This window comes from Hippocampus guttulatus, chromosome 13 (genome assembly GCF_054856545.1).
Source record: "Hippocampus guttulatus isolate MCC_2025c chromosome 13, RoL_Hgut_1.0, whole genome shotgun sequence".
Taxonomy (NCBI): Eukaryota; Metazoa; Chordata; class Actinopteri; order Syngnathiformes; family Syngnathidae; genus Hippocampus; species Hippocampus guttulatus.
In genome coordinates, this window is record NC_141273.1 from 6,379,942 (window position 1) to 6,397,801 (window position 17,860).

At 39.4% G+C, this 17,860-nt stretch overlaps 2 protein-coding genes across 2 annotated transcripts in view; both read left to right on the top strand.

Annotated features, from left to right (window-relative positions):
* Positions 1-1,932: 1,932 nt before the first annotated feature.
* LOC147196110 (cell cycle control protein 50A-like) lies at positions 1,933-8,393 on the top strand. The gene is made up of 7 exons (XM_086127848.1): positions 1,933-2,415; positions 4,192-4,311; positions 6,091-6,198; positions 6,280-6,367; positions 6,446-6,589; positions 6,986-7,195; positions 7,314-8,393. Exons 1-7 carry the CDS (start codon positions 2,167-2,169, stop codon positions 7,505-7,507), a joined length of 1,113 nt encoding a protein of 370 aa, XP_085983974.1. The 5' UTR covers positions 1,933-2,166; the 3' UTR covers positions 7,508-8,393.
* Positions 8,394-11,504: 3,111 nt separating this feature from the next.
* Positions 11,505-17,860, top strand: part of col12a1a (collagen, type XII, alpha 1a) — a 53,504-nt gene continuing 47,148 nt past the window's right edge. Inside the window, exons 1-5 of the mRNA XM_086127413.1 lie at positions 11,505-11,621; positions 13,956-14,031; positions 14,132-14,237; positions 17,216-17,332; positions 17,442-17,585. Of these exons, the coding sequence (XP_085983539.1) occupies positions 14,168-14,237; positions 17,216-17,332; positions 17,442-17,585 (331 nt within the window). The 5' untranslated portion in view covers positions 11,505-11,621; positions 13,956-14,031; positions 14,132-14,167. The remainder of the gene's footprint in view (positions 11,622-13,955; positions 14,032-14,131; positions 14,238-17,215; positions 17,333-17,441; positions 17,586-17,860) is intronic.

Genomic DNA, 17,860 nt, shown 5'->3' on the forward strand with positions numbered 1-17,860 from the left:
TACCATACTTTAGAATTAAAGGTCATAATATCTAAGTGGTGCATTTAATTGCACTTAAAGAAGATATATTTTACCATATTTTTCATATATTTTCAAAGGTTCCCAGTTGTCTTTAAAAAGCCTGTGACACTATTCCATGAAAATACACAAAGAATAAAGAATTATGAGATATTTAAAATCCACTTGACACAGGCTGCTTAAAATCATTCTGTATTGTGGGGAGTTCTATCTCAGGCAAATGCAGAGTATTAAGATTGCGCCTGGGACTAGTTATGATGAGGATCTGGGATGGAGCTAGGACATCCAAATGAGTGGTGCTTGGGTAAAGCTACCACTGATGAATTGTACGAATCCTCGTCATCAAGCAAGCACCCATATATTGCATTGTCACTCATGGAGGCAGCAATGCATCACAGAGAAACCAAATTATACTCATCATTCAAGTGTGAACTGGTTCCAGAGTTAGTTAACTGTAATCTGTGCTAATTCTGCAGCTGTACTTACCTTTTGGCTTTGATATGACAGAGCTTTCATGTACCCTGGTAGAAGTATGACTTCTGGCACTTGACAGTGGCGGATGTGAGAACCTTCAAGAATAACAAATACTTGCTAATTTCCAATTTAAAGTTTAAATTGTAAGTTAGCAAGTAATATTAGGTTTAAATTGTAAAGCTAATAATTTTTAAGTTATAATCCTACATACAGCATTAATATCATTGCTAATTGCCAATGCGCATGATCAATAAATACAATCGCTTTCGTCCGATGGATGCAGGCTTGTTATTAGTGGCAAAACTGCTTTTTACGTGGGCAGGCTATGCAAACTCTGCTCACATTTTCATACTTTCCACTTCATCACTTGGGTGCTACTTGTTCAAATGATTCAATAGGTGTGTTTGATGACCTTGTTTTTGATTTTAAACCTTACACAACAGCGTCCCCCACGTCACTGTAGATATACTGCAACAGAGGGGCGCACCTGCCAACTTTGTGGAGGGGTATGCAGACAGAAAAGAAAAGAGGCACACCCCAACATTTTTTTCTTCACCTTTAGGTTTAAAAGTATAAATCCTAGAGGACAGTGTACCAGAGAACATGGTTCTTGACCTCATTTACCAGCATCTGCAGCTCACGTTTTGTGATGTTCCATCATTTTCAGTGGTGAGTCATGTCTTCATAATCTGATTATTTTATCATGCAGTGTGATTATTCCCACCACTGGGTACTGTTTCTATAATTTTGCATATTTATATAAAGACGTGGAGAGGGAGAAGTTTGGCACAACAACATTTCTGCATTGATTGAAATGTACGAAAGGAATGTGCTTGACTTCATGTGTACGCATATTCATGCACCTGGATCTTTGTGTACGTGCAAAATTTTCTGGATTTAGCCACGTTGTGGCAAGTGGCAACATATTGTTTTGTTTTTTAGGAGGTATGTTTATGAAGATCCTTTTTTCATTTAATATTGAGGGCTAAATTTGTTTATTAATCAATGTAAGTATGGCAATCAGAAAGCTACCTTTGCAACCTTTTACATTAATACCATGTTCTTGATTAACATTTTAAATGACTATAATAACAAAAAGCCTCTGAAAACTTTAAATATTTTCAATTTATTTCAATATAAGTGACACCCTTGGATTTAATGGGGTTTTTTCTCTCTGTTATTTCATGTTTTTAATACATCGATTTAAGGAACATTGATGAGTATTCTGTATTTTAATTTTGCTATAATGACGAATTTTTTTCATTTTACATTTACATTTGCGCAAAAAAGTACAGTAATCAGAAAACGAGTCTTTATCCGTATTGACAAAACAAATCATTTTTTTAACTTTCTGTTTTGTTTTGAAAAACAATGAACGAATGATACACTACTTCCATCGTGGTTTATGGCGCTTGACAGCATTAGTGGGCGTCACTTCACTGTGGTGACGTCAACCTTTCGTTTCTCCCTTGCTACTGTACTTCCTACTTCTTGCTGTAAACTGGGACTATTAAAACAGATGGAGTCAAACCTATCCCGAGCAACTATTCAGATTCAGTAGCCCGACTTTCTCTCCAGTCTCGGGATTTTACAAATTATCTTCAAATTACGTGTCTTGTCGGGAACTGAGCGGCTGTCCACAACAGTATTATTGACTCGGAGCGGATTGCAACCATGATGGCGTCGAGCTACAACGCTAAGGAAGAAGACGGCCACCACTCAGGCCCCTCTAGTCATGGCGGCGCAGGGGCCGTGAAAAGCAAGAAACCGGACAACACGGCGTTTAAACAACAGAGACTACCTGCTTGGCAGCCCATCTTGACGGCTGGAACCGTGCTCCCTGCGTTCTTCGTTATCGGTCTCATTTTCATCCCCATCGGTATCGGCCTGTATGTAACGTCAAACAACATCAAGGAGTTCGAGGTAGCGTTTATGTGTTCTTCTAACCTTCCACTGTTTCTTTACATTGTACCCTCCAGGTACCATCAGCCTCGTTTAGCCTAACCACTGAAATTGCAATCGGCCACGTTGGGCCAAGAGAAAGGCTCTTGGCATGCTTGTGTTGATAGCTCATCTGGTTGAGTGCACTCGTATAGTGCAACATGAGCATATGCTCTATATAAATCAAGAAAAAAATGAAATTTAATATGTTAATGTTATTTTTTTACTATATTTGTATGTTAAGTAAATTGTTTTTAAATATATTTCGAATACACATGAATTGAAAATGTTCATGTGAAAAATAAACAACAGCAAATATCACGTTTGTTGTAGGCTGAAGCAGACTTGTGGATTCCTCTGTGCAAGCAAGCACAAGCTATTGCATTTATTTTCAGTCATAAAAGGTTAGCAGTAGTTGATGTCCATTGCGATTTATCAACTTAGATCAGGGGTGCCCAAACTCTGGACCGAAGATCTACTTTTCGATCAACTAACCTCACGGGATCTACCCTTACCGGCGCGCGCGCGCACAAACACACACATGCACTTTTGCAGCCTGTTAACTATCGTAGCTCACACGTACCGTTTTAAAGTGCTTCCCTGGGCCCTCCTAGGTTCCTATTCTTTGCCCGTGCCCTCGGTGAATTGTACACGAAGCAAACTCTGAATGAGAATAATGTCGATAAAAGATAGAGCGCAACAGCTCTGATCACAAGCTGCAATTGCAGGCTGCTGAGCGCAAACAACTTCCGGTGACGTCATCACGTGCCACCATAAATTCACGATTTACCTGCTTTATTTTATTTTTTAAATATTTATTTTGTGAAAAGGAGACTGATAGGATGATTATGGTGCAGCGTACATTAACACAAAAAATATATTACTAACATGTACAAAGACACACAAATGGTTGTTTTTTTTCTCCTCGACACTCTTCGGATCTACTTGGGACCTGTTTTAGATCTACCGGTAGATCAGGATCGACGTAATGGGCACCCCTGACTTAGATGGTCTGACTGTATATCCCGCACCCCATCCCTGAAAAGGGGTGCAATCATATTAAGACCAACTGACAGAGTTGGTAGCACTGGTGCTACCAGGGGAAAAGAAAAGTTGGTGTAGAACCCTGAGGCTGCTTGGAAATTATCCAAGAGTCAAGCCTGCCAATGATGTAAAATGTTCCCGCAAAAAATGAAAAACATTTTTTTACATCACGACACGTGTTTCGTATGCGATTACCTATGCTCAGAGCAGGCTTTCATTAAACAATATGGCTGTAACTTAAATTATGCAGCAAGATCATACTGCCTACATCAATCAAAAATTAATTTGAATAATTTCTCCAAGACGGTAAACAGAACTTTTAAGTGTGGAGCTTGTTGGTACTGCAGTTTTTAAGGCTAGTTCAGTACCGGGCTCCGGCACCCACTCCTAGCTAAAAACAATAATTTACAGAAAAAGGAATGCTTTGTACAAATCATAAACAAAACATATACAACAATTTATTGTAAAACTAGTGGAGAGCAAAACGGTTGAAACGTGTAGTTTGGCTGCAAAAAAACCCCAAAACACTTTTCACATTTTCTATATTTTTGTTGGGATTGCTTGTGTAAATTCTTAGTCACACACTTTCAAAAACGTCTCGAATTTGAGATTGTTTTGCTCGCAATCCGCAATCTCTAACGTTATGCATTTCCTGTGCTTTAAATGTGCATCGTGTTTTGTTTTGTTTTTTAATGACTCACATTTTATTTTCAGATTGATTACACCGGTGTGGATGTTTCGAGCCCATGTTTTAGCTGTGCCAAAAACTACAGCTGGGACAGCACAACTTCATGCACGTGCTCTGTGAATTTCACTTTGGAGCAGCCTTTCGAGGTTTGTTCTCTCTTCTGCTCCTCCATTCTACACATGCTCATTGAATAATACATGTCAGGTTCCAATAATGATGGCGTTGCTCAGAGTGCATCGAAAGTGGAAGCAAAGCCCCGTGTCCAGTATTGATTTTGATGATTGGTGAGTGACATAAGTGAGGGGGGAAAAAAAATGTATGGCCAGAGAATCATTCACATCCAATTTTAGTTCAAGTAAAGTGAGACTGAAGGTTTAGGATTGATTACTCTAATTTTAAAATCTTCTGAAAACTTTCTGACGATTATGCTTCTTTTAACACTGTTCATCTTAAACATTTAGTTTTGTCATGTATTGTACTTGTCACAATGTTAGATTTGATTTGTCAGCAGTATAATTGAATGTTTGTTTTTGCAGTGACAACAAAACCCCTGTATATTGGAATGAATTTCCACGCCAATGTATCCCTGTTAAGTGAACAGCAATAGTCCACAGCAATAGTCAACTAAATTGCGAAATGAACTCATTCACTGCCAATGACGTGTGTGTGTGTCTTTGGGTGTGACTGTGGATACATCACCAATTTGTGTATTTCAGTGTTATCAAGCTTGTGTTGACTGAGTATATCCAATCTGTCCAATTCCATTGCGATCGATTTAGCACATATCCAATTAGGGCTGAACAATTAATTGCATTTGAAATATTATCACAATTTGGTAAAACGCGATTTGCTAATAGCATAGGCTGTGTTCTGACTGGTCATTGAGAGGGGAGAGGTCCAGAGCAGGAAGTGACATCAATGCTGTAATCTAAGCCTGCCACAGTGTGTGTGTGTGTGTGTGTGTGGTGAGTACCTAACATGTTTGGGGGTGGGAGGGCGCGGCTCACCGTGTGTCTTCTGTCCTGTATTTGGATGTTTCAGCTGCCATTGTATGCTGGAGCGTGCATGAGGAAGTTTCTGTGTGAGTGTGTGAGCCACGACGACTGTCTGATGCATGCGGCCCAAATAAAATAAAAGGGTTGACTTTGATTTAATTGTCTGATGTTTGAACACACACACACAGAAATTACCGTTTGAGCGGTGACAACCCAAAATTTATCCTCTGGTAAACTGATTAGAAAATGGCAGTGCCATGCAACGTTTACGGCACTCAGACGCTAAGAGAATAAATGTTGTTTTATGTTTCATGATTGAAACCAAAGATGGATGAAAAGATATGACTCCTTATTTGTGTCTGCTAATGCTTATCCATTTTTGAAATAGAAAGATGTTACGTCATAAACAGGCCTCTTACTTTTCCCACGTTAGCATGTGGGATGGTAATGGCTGGAGATTGGTAAGATTTAATTTTTAAACATGTATGTTTTGTTTCTTGGTCTATGTGATAAGTTGAGCGATGAAGAAGTGTAGTCCACGTTTATGTTTCATGAAACATGAAGTTTGATAAAGCCATTATTTGTTTGCATAATGTTTGTAATCTGCACATGTGTGATTTTTTTATAGACTTATTTACAGTGTAGTACAAGACATTTTTTAACCAACTTGGACCTGATTGGTTGTGCTGTATCATGCTGCTTCTGATTGGAGAGCTTGGGAGAATAAAGAGCCTACTTTTTGTTTTTAATGCAGATCACGATTGTGATCCGAAAACGCTAAATCATTCAGTCCTACTGTATACTATTTTGGAATGAAAAACTGCGGCAAGTAGGGCTGAGCCAATTCTAGCTGATAGGCTGCAGGTGAAAAGTGACCAAAAATTCAGTTTTAACCTTTACCATCAGTAACACAGTGTTTTCTTTCTCCAGAGCAACGTCTTCATGTACTATGGCTTATCCAACTTCTATCAGAACCACAGGCGCTATGTGAAATCCAGGGATGACAGCCAGCTGAATGGGGACCGCTCTGCTTTGACGGTACAGTTTTAAAAATGTTGTTCTGTCATCCATTCAACAGAGATTTTTATTAAATAATTAAACACCATTTGCCCCTTACAGAATCCTAGCAAAGAATGTGAGCCTTATCGTACCAGCGAAGGCCAACCTATTGCTCCTTGCGGGGCCATAGCTAATAGCCTCTTTAATGGTAAGAGCAAAGAAGCAATATGTGTGCTTGTGAATGCTCGCAGCACCGACGGTACAAGCATTCTTTTTTCTTTTACAGACACCCTGGTTCTCTATCATGTTGACTCCAATGGCACCAAAATTAGCATCCCTCTGGCAAAGAAAGGCATTGCTTGGTGGACAGACAAGCATGTGAAGTTTAGGAATCCTGGTGGAAACGACAACCTTACCATTGCATTTCAGGGTAATTCTAGTTCTTTGTGGTATTTCTTTTTTTTTTTTTTTAAATCCCTGCAAAATGACAAAGACAATAAAGAGTGTTGTTGGGGTCCACTTCAGGTACTTTTAGCTGCATCGCTTGGAATTGAGTGAGCTCAATTCAGTCACTCGCTCAAGAATTTATATAGTGGGGAAGGCGTGATTCATGCCCAATCCGAGTCGGATCACTGCGCACTGTTTTAACCACGGCCACAAAAAAAAAATCCGGGAAACAAAAATGGACAATTGAGCACGGCATGGTTCCGACTTTGCACATTTTCAGCACTTCTAAAATGAATTAGGAATTTAGAAAAAAAAAGTCATTCAAATGATTTTACATGGTCTTGGAAGATTTGATCATTTTGGTCACATTCTTTCTCAGGGACTAACAAGCCAGTGAACTGGAGAAAGCCGGTGTTTGAGCTGGACCCAGACGACCGTGATAACAATGGCTTCATCAATGAGGACTTCATTGTGTGGATGCGCACAGCCGCCTTACCCACTTTCCGCAAGCTCTATAGGATCATCCATAAGAAGTCGAGCTCAACATCGACGCTAGCTAGCGGCAGATACATCTTGGACATCACTTACAGTATCCTTTTGTACTCTAGTCAGCACGGTTTCAAACAAAGGCCAGCTTGGGTTTGAAATTTTGCATGTTCATTCTGTTATACTGTTCCCGTCTTGTTTCCTTAACGTTACGTCATCAGATTACCCGGTCCTGAGTTTTGACGGTCGCAAGCGAATGATCTTGAGCACCATCTCCTGGATGGGAGGGAAGAACCCTTTCCTGGGTATCGCCTACATCACCGTGGGCTCCATTTGCTTTTTCCTGGGTGTGGTTCTGCTCATCATCCATCACAAATATGACTCGCGCAATAGCAGCGCAGATATTCCGAACTAGATCCCACCTGCGTAGCATCCATTCTAGACTGCTTGGCAGTTTCTGCGCAAATACACTGGTCACCTATAAATGTATGTTTGTGCAAGAGCAGTCCTATGTTTTCTGACCGAAAGCTGTTTTTGAAGGCAGAGTACACCGCCTGAGTCTTGACTGCTTCAAGTTGGATGCTGCGAATGTCATTTTCTGTTTTTATTATATGTGTGTTAAATGTTTTATTTATGTCTGTGTCAAAGTATGTGTTGTACCTTAGCACAGCTTTGCGAATGGCTTAATGATTGGAGGGCATGTTTGTTGTATGTCAGCTTTTGTTCATGTCGTGTGTGACAAAAATGTCCTGCTGATGAATGTAGTATTACATTACATTGACATACTTCTGGGTTTGAGAAGAAGTTGAAAATGAGGAAAACCTTTTATTGTGCATTGTCAAATTTGGTAAGCATTAATGTTGGTAACTCCACGTATCGACCAATTACAACAGGTCTCAGCTCCCTTTCCTCCTTTTTTAAAAAATGTACAAAAACTGACAATCTGATTATTTATGCATGCAACAAACTTAACACTCCGTTGTTACAATGACTGAGCTTCCTGTCTGGTTGGTAAGTGGTAAGGGTTTTTCTGTTAATTTACATTGCACAATTATGTCAGTGTTGACCAAATTATTTGCACTTAAAAGAACCTTTATTTAGTCCAAAATCAGCTGGGGCAGGCTCCACCTCACCTCGAACAGGATTAAGTAGAAAATGAAGACGGGTGCCACTCTATTTCCCCTTCTGTTTTCCACCTGGTAGAGGACACCTTGTTAGAATGTCTCTTGTTTAATACTGTATTAAAATGTAATGGGCTTTTACAAGGTCAACATGTTCCAATTAAAGAATTTATCAATGTCTCTGCGAGTTTGTATTTAATTTCCGCGTCCACTGTTTCCTCTTTTCATGAAAACAAAAAAAGTTGACCCATAAATCAACTGATGATATTCTTATGGGACAGTGCTATTTAGCAGCAAAAGCTAAACTGACAGACAATTTAAATTGTTTTCGAACGTGAATTTAAAAAAAAAAGGGAAAAGTGAACTACGTGTCTTCCATACATATGAAAGCAGGACGCACTGAACGTTCACACCGTATTGTTGATATTTTGATTATGTTTGTTCAATATACTGTAGTTAACAATATAGTTTCGCTTCTTGAGATACTGTACTTGTTTTCATATTGTGGGTTTGCTGTGCGACATCGCTTTTCATGCGGTCGCGTTTATGTGCAATAGCAGAACTGGCCAGCAGATGTCACTATTTCTGTGCTGTGCCAATCTAAACAGTTACTGAGGCGTTGCAGCAAATCTAATCACTCCACGAATTTGCCTCAACATTAAGTAGGCTACTTAAAAACAGCAATTATCTATGGGGATATTAGTAATATTACCCATGGACTTGCTCTAAGATGGCACTGTAATGGCAACTGTTTATAATACAGTTGTAATAATCCATGCTGTGAATTGGGAATTTCTCCATTGCGAGACTAATAAAGGTTTTCTTATCTTATCTTATCTTATTTTCTGATCTGCTTATCCTCACAAGGGTCGCGGGCCGTGCCGGAATCTATCCCAGCTGTCTTCGGGCAGTAGGCGGGGTACACCCTGAATTGATTACTTGCCAATTGCAGCAGTTCTAATAGTATAAAAAAAGAGTAATTAACATGTCCCCCAGAACACAGTCAAATACAAGATATAACCGCACAATGGAATAGTGCTTAGCACTTTGCTTTACAGTTCTAAGGTTTGGGTTTCAAATGGCAACTTCAGTTTCAAAGCCCGCTGTGTGAAGGTCTCTTGCTTCCTCCAAAAAACATTCATGTCAGGTTTAATAGGAGTGTGGTTATTCGCATATGTGCTGTGATTGACTAGTGACCAGTCTAGGGTTTACCCCACTACTAGCCGAGTTAGCTGGGATACATTAGGTGCCAGTTCACCCACTACCGTAATGAAGTTGGATAGGAAATGGATGAATATTATACAAATAGATTTTCCGAGCAGAGGTGAACATCCCTCTCAGTGATATGTCAGCCCTCTTTTTGGAGTGGTGTTGAAGGTCACAGCTGCAAAGGAAAAATGCATAAACACACACAAACAAAACACTGTTCCCGTCAGGAGAAGATCAAGAGTGAAAAGCCGCAGCCAATTTATCTGTGAGCACATACCTTATACATGACTCTTTTTTTAATACCTGGAGACTCTTATTTGTAAATGGGCATCTTTACGCATACCAGAAGCCATCCATTTATGGTGTGAAACATACGCAACTATCAACACTATATTGTTATGTGGGTAGACTGCAGAGGAAATATAATTTGGTTGGTTCTAAGCACATCGAACCAGAAGGTGTGATCATCTTTCATGCGACCACACATAAAAACAGCTGGTGTGGACAGCTGATGTTAAAGCTGACACTATACAGAATGATGCTTTGTTGAAACCAATTATACACATATAGGTGTACACCATGAGTCAATCTTTGTCGTTCCTTTTCTGTTACTATCCACTAATGTAGCCAATTGCATATAGGGCAAGTTTTGAACTGCAAGGTTTGTTTTCCTGGATACAAAAATGTGCTGTAACCGTGTTGTAAGAAGCAAGTCTAGTGTACCAAAGCTTTGAGGGCACCATTCCCATGACAAACCCAAGGCTACAATACAAGATCAAATTTTGTGTGTATTGTATTTTTTTCTCTCCTGTAAATGAGGTCAACTCAGGTGACGCAAGTTAACAGTTAATAATAAAATTGGCGAGTGTTATGTTGAAGCCTTCACTCTTTAATCCTGTTTGAACAGGATGGCAATACTTAGTCATCTGAAGGGTGGATCAGAGATCATATACGCAAAAATCCCTCATTGAGACTTGATGGGTCATGCCTTCTAAAAAAATAATAATTACACACACACACAAACAATAACATTCTGATTCCAAATTGTTTCCAGAACTGTTACCGAATGTATCTAATTCAAAAATGCCAAATCCAATTGCACACTGAAAAATGGTGGTTGAATTTACTTATTTTAGGAAAGAACAATTTGCGGTTCCTGGCGGCTCATGATTCATATGTTCTCACAATATTTTCATTTATTATTCTTATTTTTGCTGTAGTATTAGAGTGACACTACCAACTGGCGACAGATTATTTGTTCGTTTCAATATACTTGGCCAATAAAGAGAACAAACAAATAAATACATAAATAAAGAGCCTGTATGCCAGCTTCATCCAAATAAACCCAAATGGCATCAATTTTTTTTGTCTGTACTTTACGTTTGTAAAAATCTTTTGACTTAAAAAATGAAAATGTGATGATAAAACAGTGTTTTGTATGAAGAAACGTGTTTGGTTGGGTTCGAGATTTTTGGTTGGTAAGATTTCCTCCAGCAGCAGTTACTCGTATTTTCACGTGCAGTTTTAAGTTTTGAGCTCTAGAGAGCACCAAAGAACAACTAGTCAGTGGTACCACGCGGTGACAAAGCGTGATGACATTCTTGGAACGTTTTTAAACTAAACTGACATTTCCACAAATGTCCAAATTCTCTTGAAAAACGACGAATGAAGTAAACCTTCATTTGATCACATCGGTGTTGTGGCTTGAAAGCATTCTGAGCATATGAGGTGCAGGCAATGGATCACCAAGAGACTGTGGGTTTCTTTTCTCAGTAAACATTTTTGACCCCTTACTTGACACATATCCAAATAAATTATATTTTTTAGCTCGCACAACCCCCGCAGTGCCGTCTGGCCAAACTACTGTGAGGTCACATTGGCGCTGGAAACTCAATAAGGCGCCAGACCAAAGGAATTTGAAGGAAAAAATGTAATTTCCAAGGAACCGCGCGGTCCCAGCAGGGGGACATATATCAAGTAACAGGCGGGGAAATTCGTCAGAGAGCAAAATGATGTTCAATTGAGTTGGGAACTGCCCCCCTATTAAGTACCCGGTGGTGGAAAGAATCTTCCCACTTGGAAGGAAGCTTTTCCTCCTTGGACATCTGCTGGTGGAGCGCGCAGGAGGCAGAGAGGAGAGAGGGTGCACACAAGGAGGCTCAACCCGAATTCTCATCGTTCCATCTTTTGGCTACTTAAGTAAGTGAGCCGCCCAACTTAGTGCTTTTGACTTATCGACAGTTTATTCATTAATAGACCGTGAGAGTTGTCGATGTTTGAATCGTGTTTATTTTTATTATTATTTTTTGTCATTTACAAATCTTTTGAAAATATTTTGACGACACGTCCAATCACAACTTATTTGGACCATTAGTAAAATAACGTTTATAAAATTACAAAGTAATACTATCTATCTATCTAACTGGCATAGGTCGAGCTATATTTTACAACTTGTCTAATTTTATCTTTTGTAGAGCTAGAGGAGGCACTAATGTAGTGATTGAGCTTTTCAGTGTTCACAGCTGTCCTGCTTTTGAGACAACCTATCCAGCGTAATAGTATTGAAAAAAATAAAACAAAAATAAAACAACAGCAACAGAAAAAGGCACTTTAGATTACTTCAGAAATTGTTACCAGGCCTTTCATGGCTGCTCAAGCAGATTGTCTAAATAAACACAGGGAAGATAATTAAAGAAATCTGTTTTAAAGTAGGGCCAGATGATAACCCAGTTCAGTGGTTCTCAAATGGGGCTACGCGTACCCTTGGGAGTCTGTCAGGGCTCCTCAGGGGGTATGTGAGATTTTGAACTACAGTACAGTATATCTAAAAGCACTATCAACGCAAAAAAAGAGCTTGATAACAGCAGTTGCCTCCCTTCCATCAAGAATGATAAACATTCTCAGTAAAGAAACAGCAGTTGCCTCCCTTCTACTAAGAATGATCGACATCCTCATAAACAAGAGCAAGTGTCTCACAAAAAAATGCAAAAACCACTCAGTTCAGTGTAGCAATGCAACAGTCAGTGTTGACAGTTGGTAATGTTGTCAGTCTTCCTTTTAATTATTAGATGGATATTTTAAGATGTTTTTCAAGCAGTTTCTGCTTTTATTTACAAATAAAATTATGTTATTTCATTTTGAGAACAGATCGGTACCATGATCGCAAAGGAGGACACTTTGTTGATGATCATTTTTATATGTACAAATCTTGATTTAATTATTTTCGCTATGTCTTTTTATTTTCAAATAGTTCTGGATATATTGTACCACAAAAAAATTGAGTTACAAAGTTTAATAAATCAGACACAGCACTTTGTTTTAAAGGTGAAGTCAATCCCAAAAATATCTTTACAATATGTTCTGTTCCCCTTCACTAGTCGAAATTGCATTCTGATTCATTTTGCTTTTGTGGATTATGAGTTAAGCACCAGTGTTGTAGTGGGGATTTTTTAAGTGGGTGTACGCGATTCTGGAATGTTCTATATATTCATACAGAACATCAATCATAGGCTACAACACCAGTTGAACTAACGTTAAATGTAATGTTTTACTACTCCAAAATAATCACAGGCCAATGTTATTAAGCATAACTCGCATTAGAACAATGATCAACAAACATTTCAATAAAAATTGAATGTGGCGTCGGGAGAAGTGGGTGGATGGTGTACCCCCACGTACCACGCCCACTACACCCCTGTAAAGCACCAAAATCCACCGGGTTTTAGCCATCTCTTGGGGCGGCCATTTTGCCACTTTCTGTCGCCTGAAAATGACCTCACAGTTGCTCAGAGCTCAGGTAACTACCAATCACGGCTTACCTGTTTTCTGAAACTGAGCCATGATTGGTTGTTACCTGTGCCTTGAGCAACTATGATATAATTTTCACTTGGCAGCGAGTGGCAAAATGGCCTGAGATGGACAAAATCGTGTGGATTTTATTGCTTAAATCATAGTGCACAAACACATTATTAATCAGAATGCTGTGTTTAGACTAGGAGATCTGCATAGAACATATTATCGTAAAGACAATTTTTAGGTTGACTTCCCCATGAAGGCTTTTTTCACCTTTTTCTAAATGCCTTGAGCTTGTTGGGTACTTTGCTGAAAAAAAAATCACAGGGGTTATAATTGAAAAATGGTTGAAAACCATTGACCGACCTCGTGCTTATTACCATGTTTGCCTCACAGTTCTGAGGTTCTGGTTTTGAATATTACCTTGTCTTACTGTCTGGATTTTTCTGATTGCTCTGACTTTCCGTGCATGCATGGTAGTAGGAAATTGAAGACTATAAAGTAAATCTCCCATGGGCAGTAGATTTTTTTTTTTTTTTTGTCTGTGGCAAGCGAACTGTCTATTCACCCAGTCAGCTGAGATAGGCTCTAGTCTAGCTCATAGACCCTAATGATGACTAGCAGTGTCAAAACCAGATGGATGTTTTCAAGTAATGACTTAAGGGGTCCAATTCATAAATCACACATCTTATGGTATGTTTATGTCTGAAATACTAAATAATTAAACTCTTGTGTTTTAAGTTGGCTGCATCCTTTGCGGGTTTAACCTGCAGCCGACTGTGTCTGTGCCAAACTGCTTCCACTTGGAAGGCTTCAGGTGGTGAATTAAATATATTCATGGCATGCAGTATATACGCACGCCACATGGGGTGCTGTTGGCTTGACTAACCAGGAATGCCTGTCTCTTTCCAATTCAGCCCCATTGATGCCCTGCTGATCGTCAAGGGCAAAACATGAAGAAAGGGCTGTATCTGGCCACGGCTGCCTTGTTTGCGGCTCTGATATCCTCCATCGATGCTCAAGGTAAACTGAACACACCGGCAAATCACTCTAATGAGACACACTATACCCTTTCTCTCTCTTTTGCTCCTCCCTCTCTTCTTTCACCAGTTATGTCCAGTTATTAGTGCTGTAGGGGCTAGCCCTTTATTTAGATATCATTAACTATATGACAATGTGTAATGGTGAAGTCAATAAAGTTGTTGTTCTTTTATGTGTATGCTTGACTGTGTTACCCACGGCCATTGTGGTTTATTCTGTCAGCTTTCAATGCCATGACTCAATATTGGATCACATTTAGGCTTCAATTCAAATGATTTTGAGCTATTCATAGCACATGTTACAATCTGGCAAATAGTTGCAAAACAACAACACAATATTGTATTCCATTTCCAACTTCTAATTAAATGTCTTAAAGCAGCAGGGCAAACACTAACACGTCATCAAATGTAATTTTATTGCTTAGTGTTTCACTATTAAATATCTTAGAAGGCCTTTGCTATTTTCCATGGCGACATTTGCTAAATCCCACCTAACACTGGAAAGAATGATTAGACAATTGTAAAATAGTGCTTGAATTAATAACACTGAGTATGTTAAAAGCATCACATTACTTATAATAGTGAAAACAAATCAGCATGATTTAGAAGAAAATAAACATTTCAGTGGGGGGAAAAAGCATGAAAAAGCATTCCACTACCATCATGATTTTACTTACGTCAATTTATTTAGCTGCAATGATGATAGAAATTAGATGTGGCATTCATTCTGTGTACTTATGTTAGCTTTTTTGAATGGTATTTTGCTGTACACACAATGTCATTCGTTAAATGTTGTGAAGAGGGAAAATGAAAAGTGACTTTAGATGCAAGCATGTAATCGAAAATCTTGTCAAATATGGTATGAAAACCTTGTCATTTTTTCCTTCCTTATTAAGCTTTCTGGCAGTGCTAATGGAGTCTAAGCTCTCTTCTCACATATCTCCACTTGAGAAATGGAAAGATGAAATAGGAGAATAGCAAATGAATCCTCAGACAGCACACAGACACACAAAGTGCCTTTCTAGGCCTTCTTTGCGGGTGTTTGCGAAAACGCTGACTTGCGAAATGTATGGAAAGCGAATAAGCCGCCATGTTTAATGTCAGCACATGTTGCCGAATGACTTTGGCATTTTTCCCTGCCTCCTTGGGAGGGTCCGTATTCTTTCCCCTTCCCTTCGGTCTTCTTTTCTGGCAGTCGCACAAACCAGGGTGGCTGGCTGCCTGGAGACTGAGGTTACTCAGAGAACAGTAGCCAGACACAGAGCGGGTGTCCTTTATTAGGACCTGATGGGACGTAACACTAATAGTCACAAGTTACTAAAAACACACCAAAGACCACCTTCGGTCCTCAAGTCTATTTTAACTCGACATCAACAAAGGTGGTAATGGTTGCTGGTGAAGACTTCCCTAAACAATTTTGATTTAGCCATTTCCTGAACACGCACACACATATTCACACCTTCATACCATTGTTGGAGCAGTGAACTCGTGGAGAAATGATTGGGGACACGGTCCATCGGGGCTCCTTGAGTTTATAAGACAGGTTGGTGACTCTCCAATCCCAGTTTTTACCTATTTGATGAGATCCTCTTCGTCATCTCCCTTTGCATTTCAGTGTGTTCCCATACTATGGCTTCCCCCCCCCCCCCCCAAAGTGTATTTTACAATGATATTCTCGGAAAACTCTGATTAACAGCTATCACGTGGCCTCCTGTCGAAACTTTCTCCTGATTCCGTAAATTGCCTGCATGCTTCCTTCTTTGCCAATTAAAAAAAAAGTCACAGTGCTACAGTACATTTTAACAAGTCACTAACTCATTGATGGATGGTAATACGTTTTCTCACTCATTGCCTTATTGACACATATCCAACATAAATGACCGATAAGATATGCCAATGCGTTGCTTTACAAAGACGATTACTCATCTGATTTGAAGGACAAATTAACCATTGAGCACTTGGACAGGACTTTTATGCATGCACATTTTTACACACCTCCGTCTATTAACATTGATCAACATTGTAGGCTTTTAGGCTGCCACCTGTCAAAGAGAATATCATTCTAAAATATATTTGTCATCTGTCTGTGTGGTCCCAACTGTACATGGAGAAGCAAGTCCATCAAAGTTGTTGAGCCGAACAACTTTCACATGTACATGATGCATGATGCTGTGATCCGAAAAATGTGTCTTGTTCCCAATGTACCGTATGTGTGTGTTTTTTTCCCCAAGACTATGTATGTATTGCACATGTAAAACAGAACATTTGATATTGTCAGTGGAAAAAGTACACAAGAGTCTCATGGGACAAATTGTGTATTCTTTTTTAAAAGGTTTGCAATGGATGTGCGCCACTGGCTCGCAGAAGGCCTTTTGAACCAAATAAACAACATTGAATATGCTTATATACGTTGTGTATATAAAACATATGGCGTTCAATTGTGTCAAGTCTTCAATATGGCACCTCCAGTTCCATTGTATAATCAGCAACTTGCAGTTGAGTTGTGCTGTTGTCATGCTGGGATCGACTTTTTGGTTAAAGTGGTCGTTGCATGCGTTGTGATGACTGCACTCCAGCATGTTATTTGGATGGTTCACGTTCACGTTTGCACTACGGTTATGTTTGAACCGTGCACATGTTTTGTATGCGAGTGCTTGAGTTGCTGGCCTCCACGGCTGGGCAACTCAAACAAATGCCATTTTTACTTTAAAATGGCTTCTCTTACTATCTCTAGTGTTGTCACATTTTCTTTACTCGTCACGTGACACATGGATATCAGTGCTTTTGTGTCTGTTCCCCAACAACGAAACAAGCCCACTTCAGCCGTGAAGTGTTTGTCGTTGGGATCAATGTGAATGCTTGATTACAAATGCCATCTTACATTTGATCAAAAATATTACCATGAGCATACATGACTGATATATTTATTGTGTTTAATACTGCTCCATCTGTTGTTTCCAGTGGATCCCCCCTCGGACTTGAACTTTAAAATTCTGAATGAGAACACAGTGAAAATGTCGTGGGCAAGGCCCTCGACAACGATAGATGGCTTCAGAATACAAATTGTTTCAGGGGCAGGTCAGTAAAGACTGCACATTTTGGGATCATTTAAATAGACAACACATCAACACCTTATTGACACACACAGACACCTAATGTCCTTGTGACTGCTTTATTTATCATGCAGATGAACCGACAAGAGAATTTGCCCTCAATGCTTTTACGACATCCACATCAATCACTGACCTGACACCGGATTTGGACTACTCGGTGTCCATTAACTCTTACTATGGATCTGAGGAGAGTATTCCCATCTTTGGTACACTCACAAGTAAGTGAATTATTTTGTAAAAATTGGATGTGAAATATATTAATTCTTTTTGGATGCGTTTTAATTGCCAGGCGATTGATCTGGTCGTATACACGAGCAGACACTTCATTAGGTACATCTCCAGACAAACTATTGAGATCCAATGCAAGAGCTGCGCTGATAACGATCAGAGAAAACAATGCTCAGTTTTGATTGACATTGATTATGACTGTATACACATTAATCTGCCACACTCATGTATAAGCCGCATTAATAAACAATGTGCAGCCTTATAC

What these genes read in the sequence shown, in the direction of transcription:
- LOC147196110 (XM_086127848.1), top strand. Translation starts at nt 2,167, where the DNA reads ATGATGGCGTCGAGCTACAACGCTAAGGAAGAAGACGGCCACCACTCA. An exon ending in ACAACATCAAGGAGTTCGAG is followed by an intron (nt 2,416 to 4,191) that starts GTAGCGTTTATG and finishes TTTTATTTTCAG; the next exon opens with ATTGATTACACCGGTGTGGA. An exon ending in CTTTGGAGCAGCCTTTCGAG is followed by an intron (nt 4,312 to 6,090) that starts GTTTGTTCTCTC and finishes TTCTTTCTCCAG; the next exon opens with AGCAACGTCTTCATGTACTA.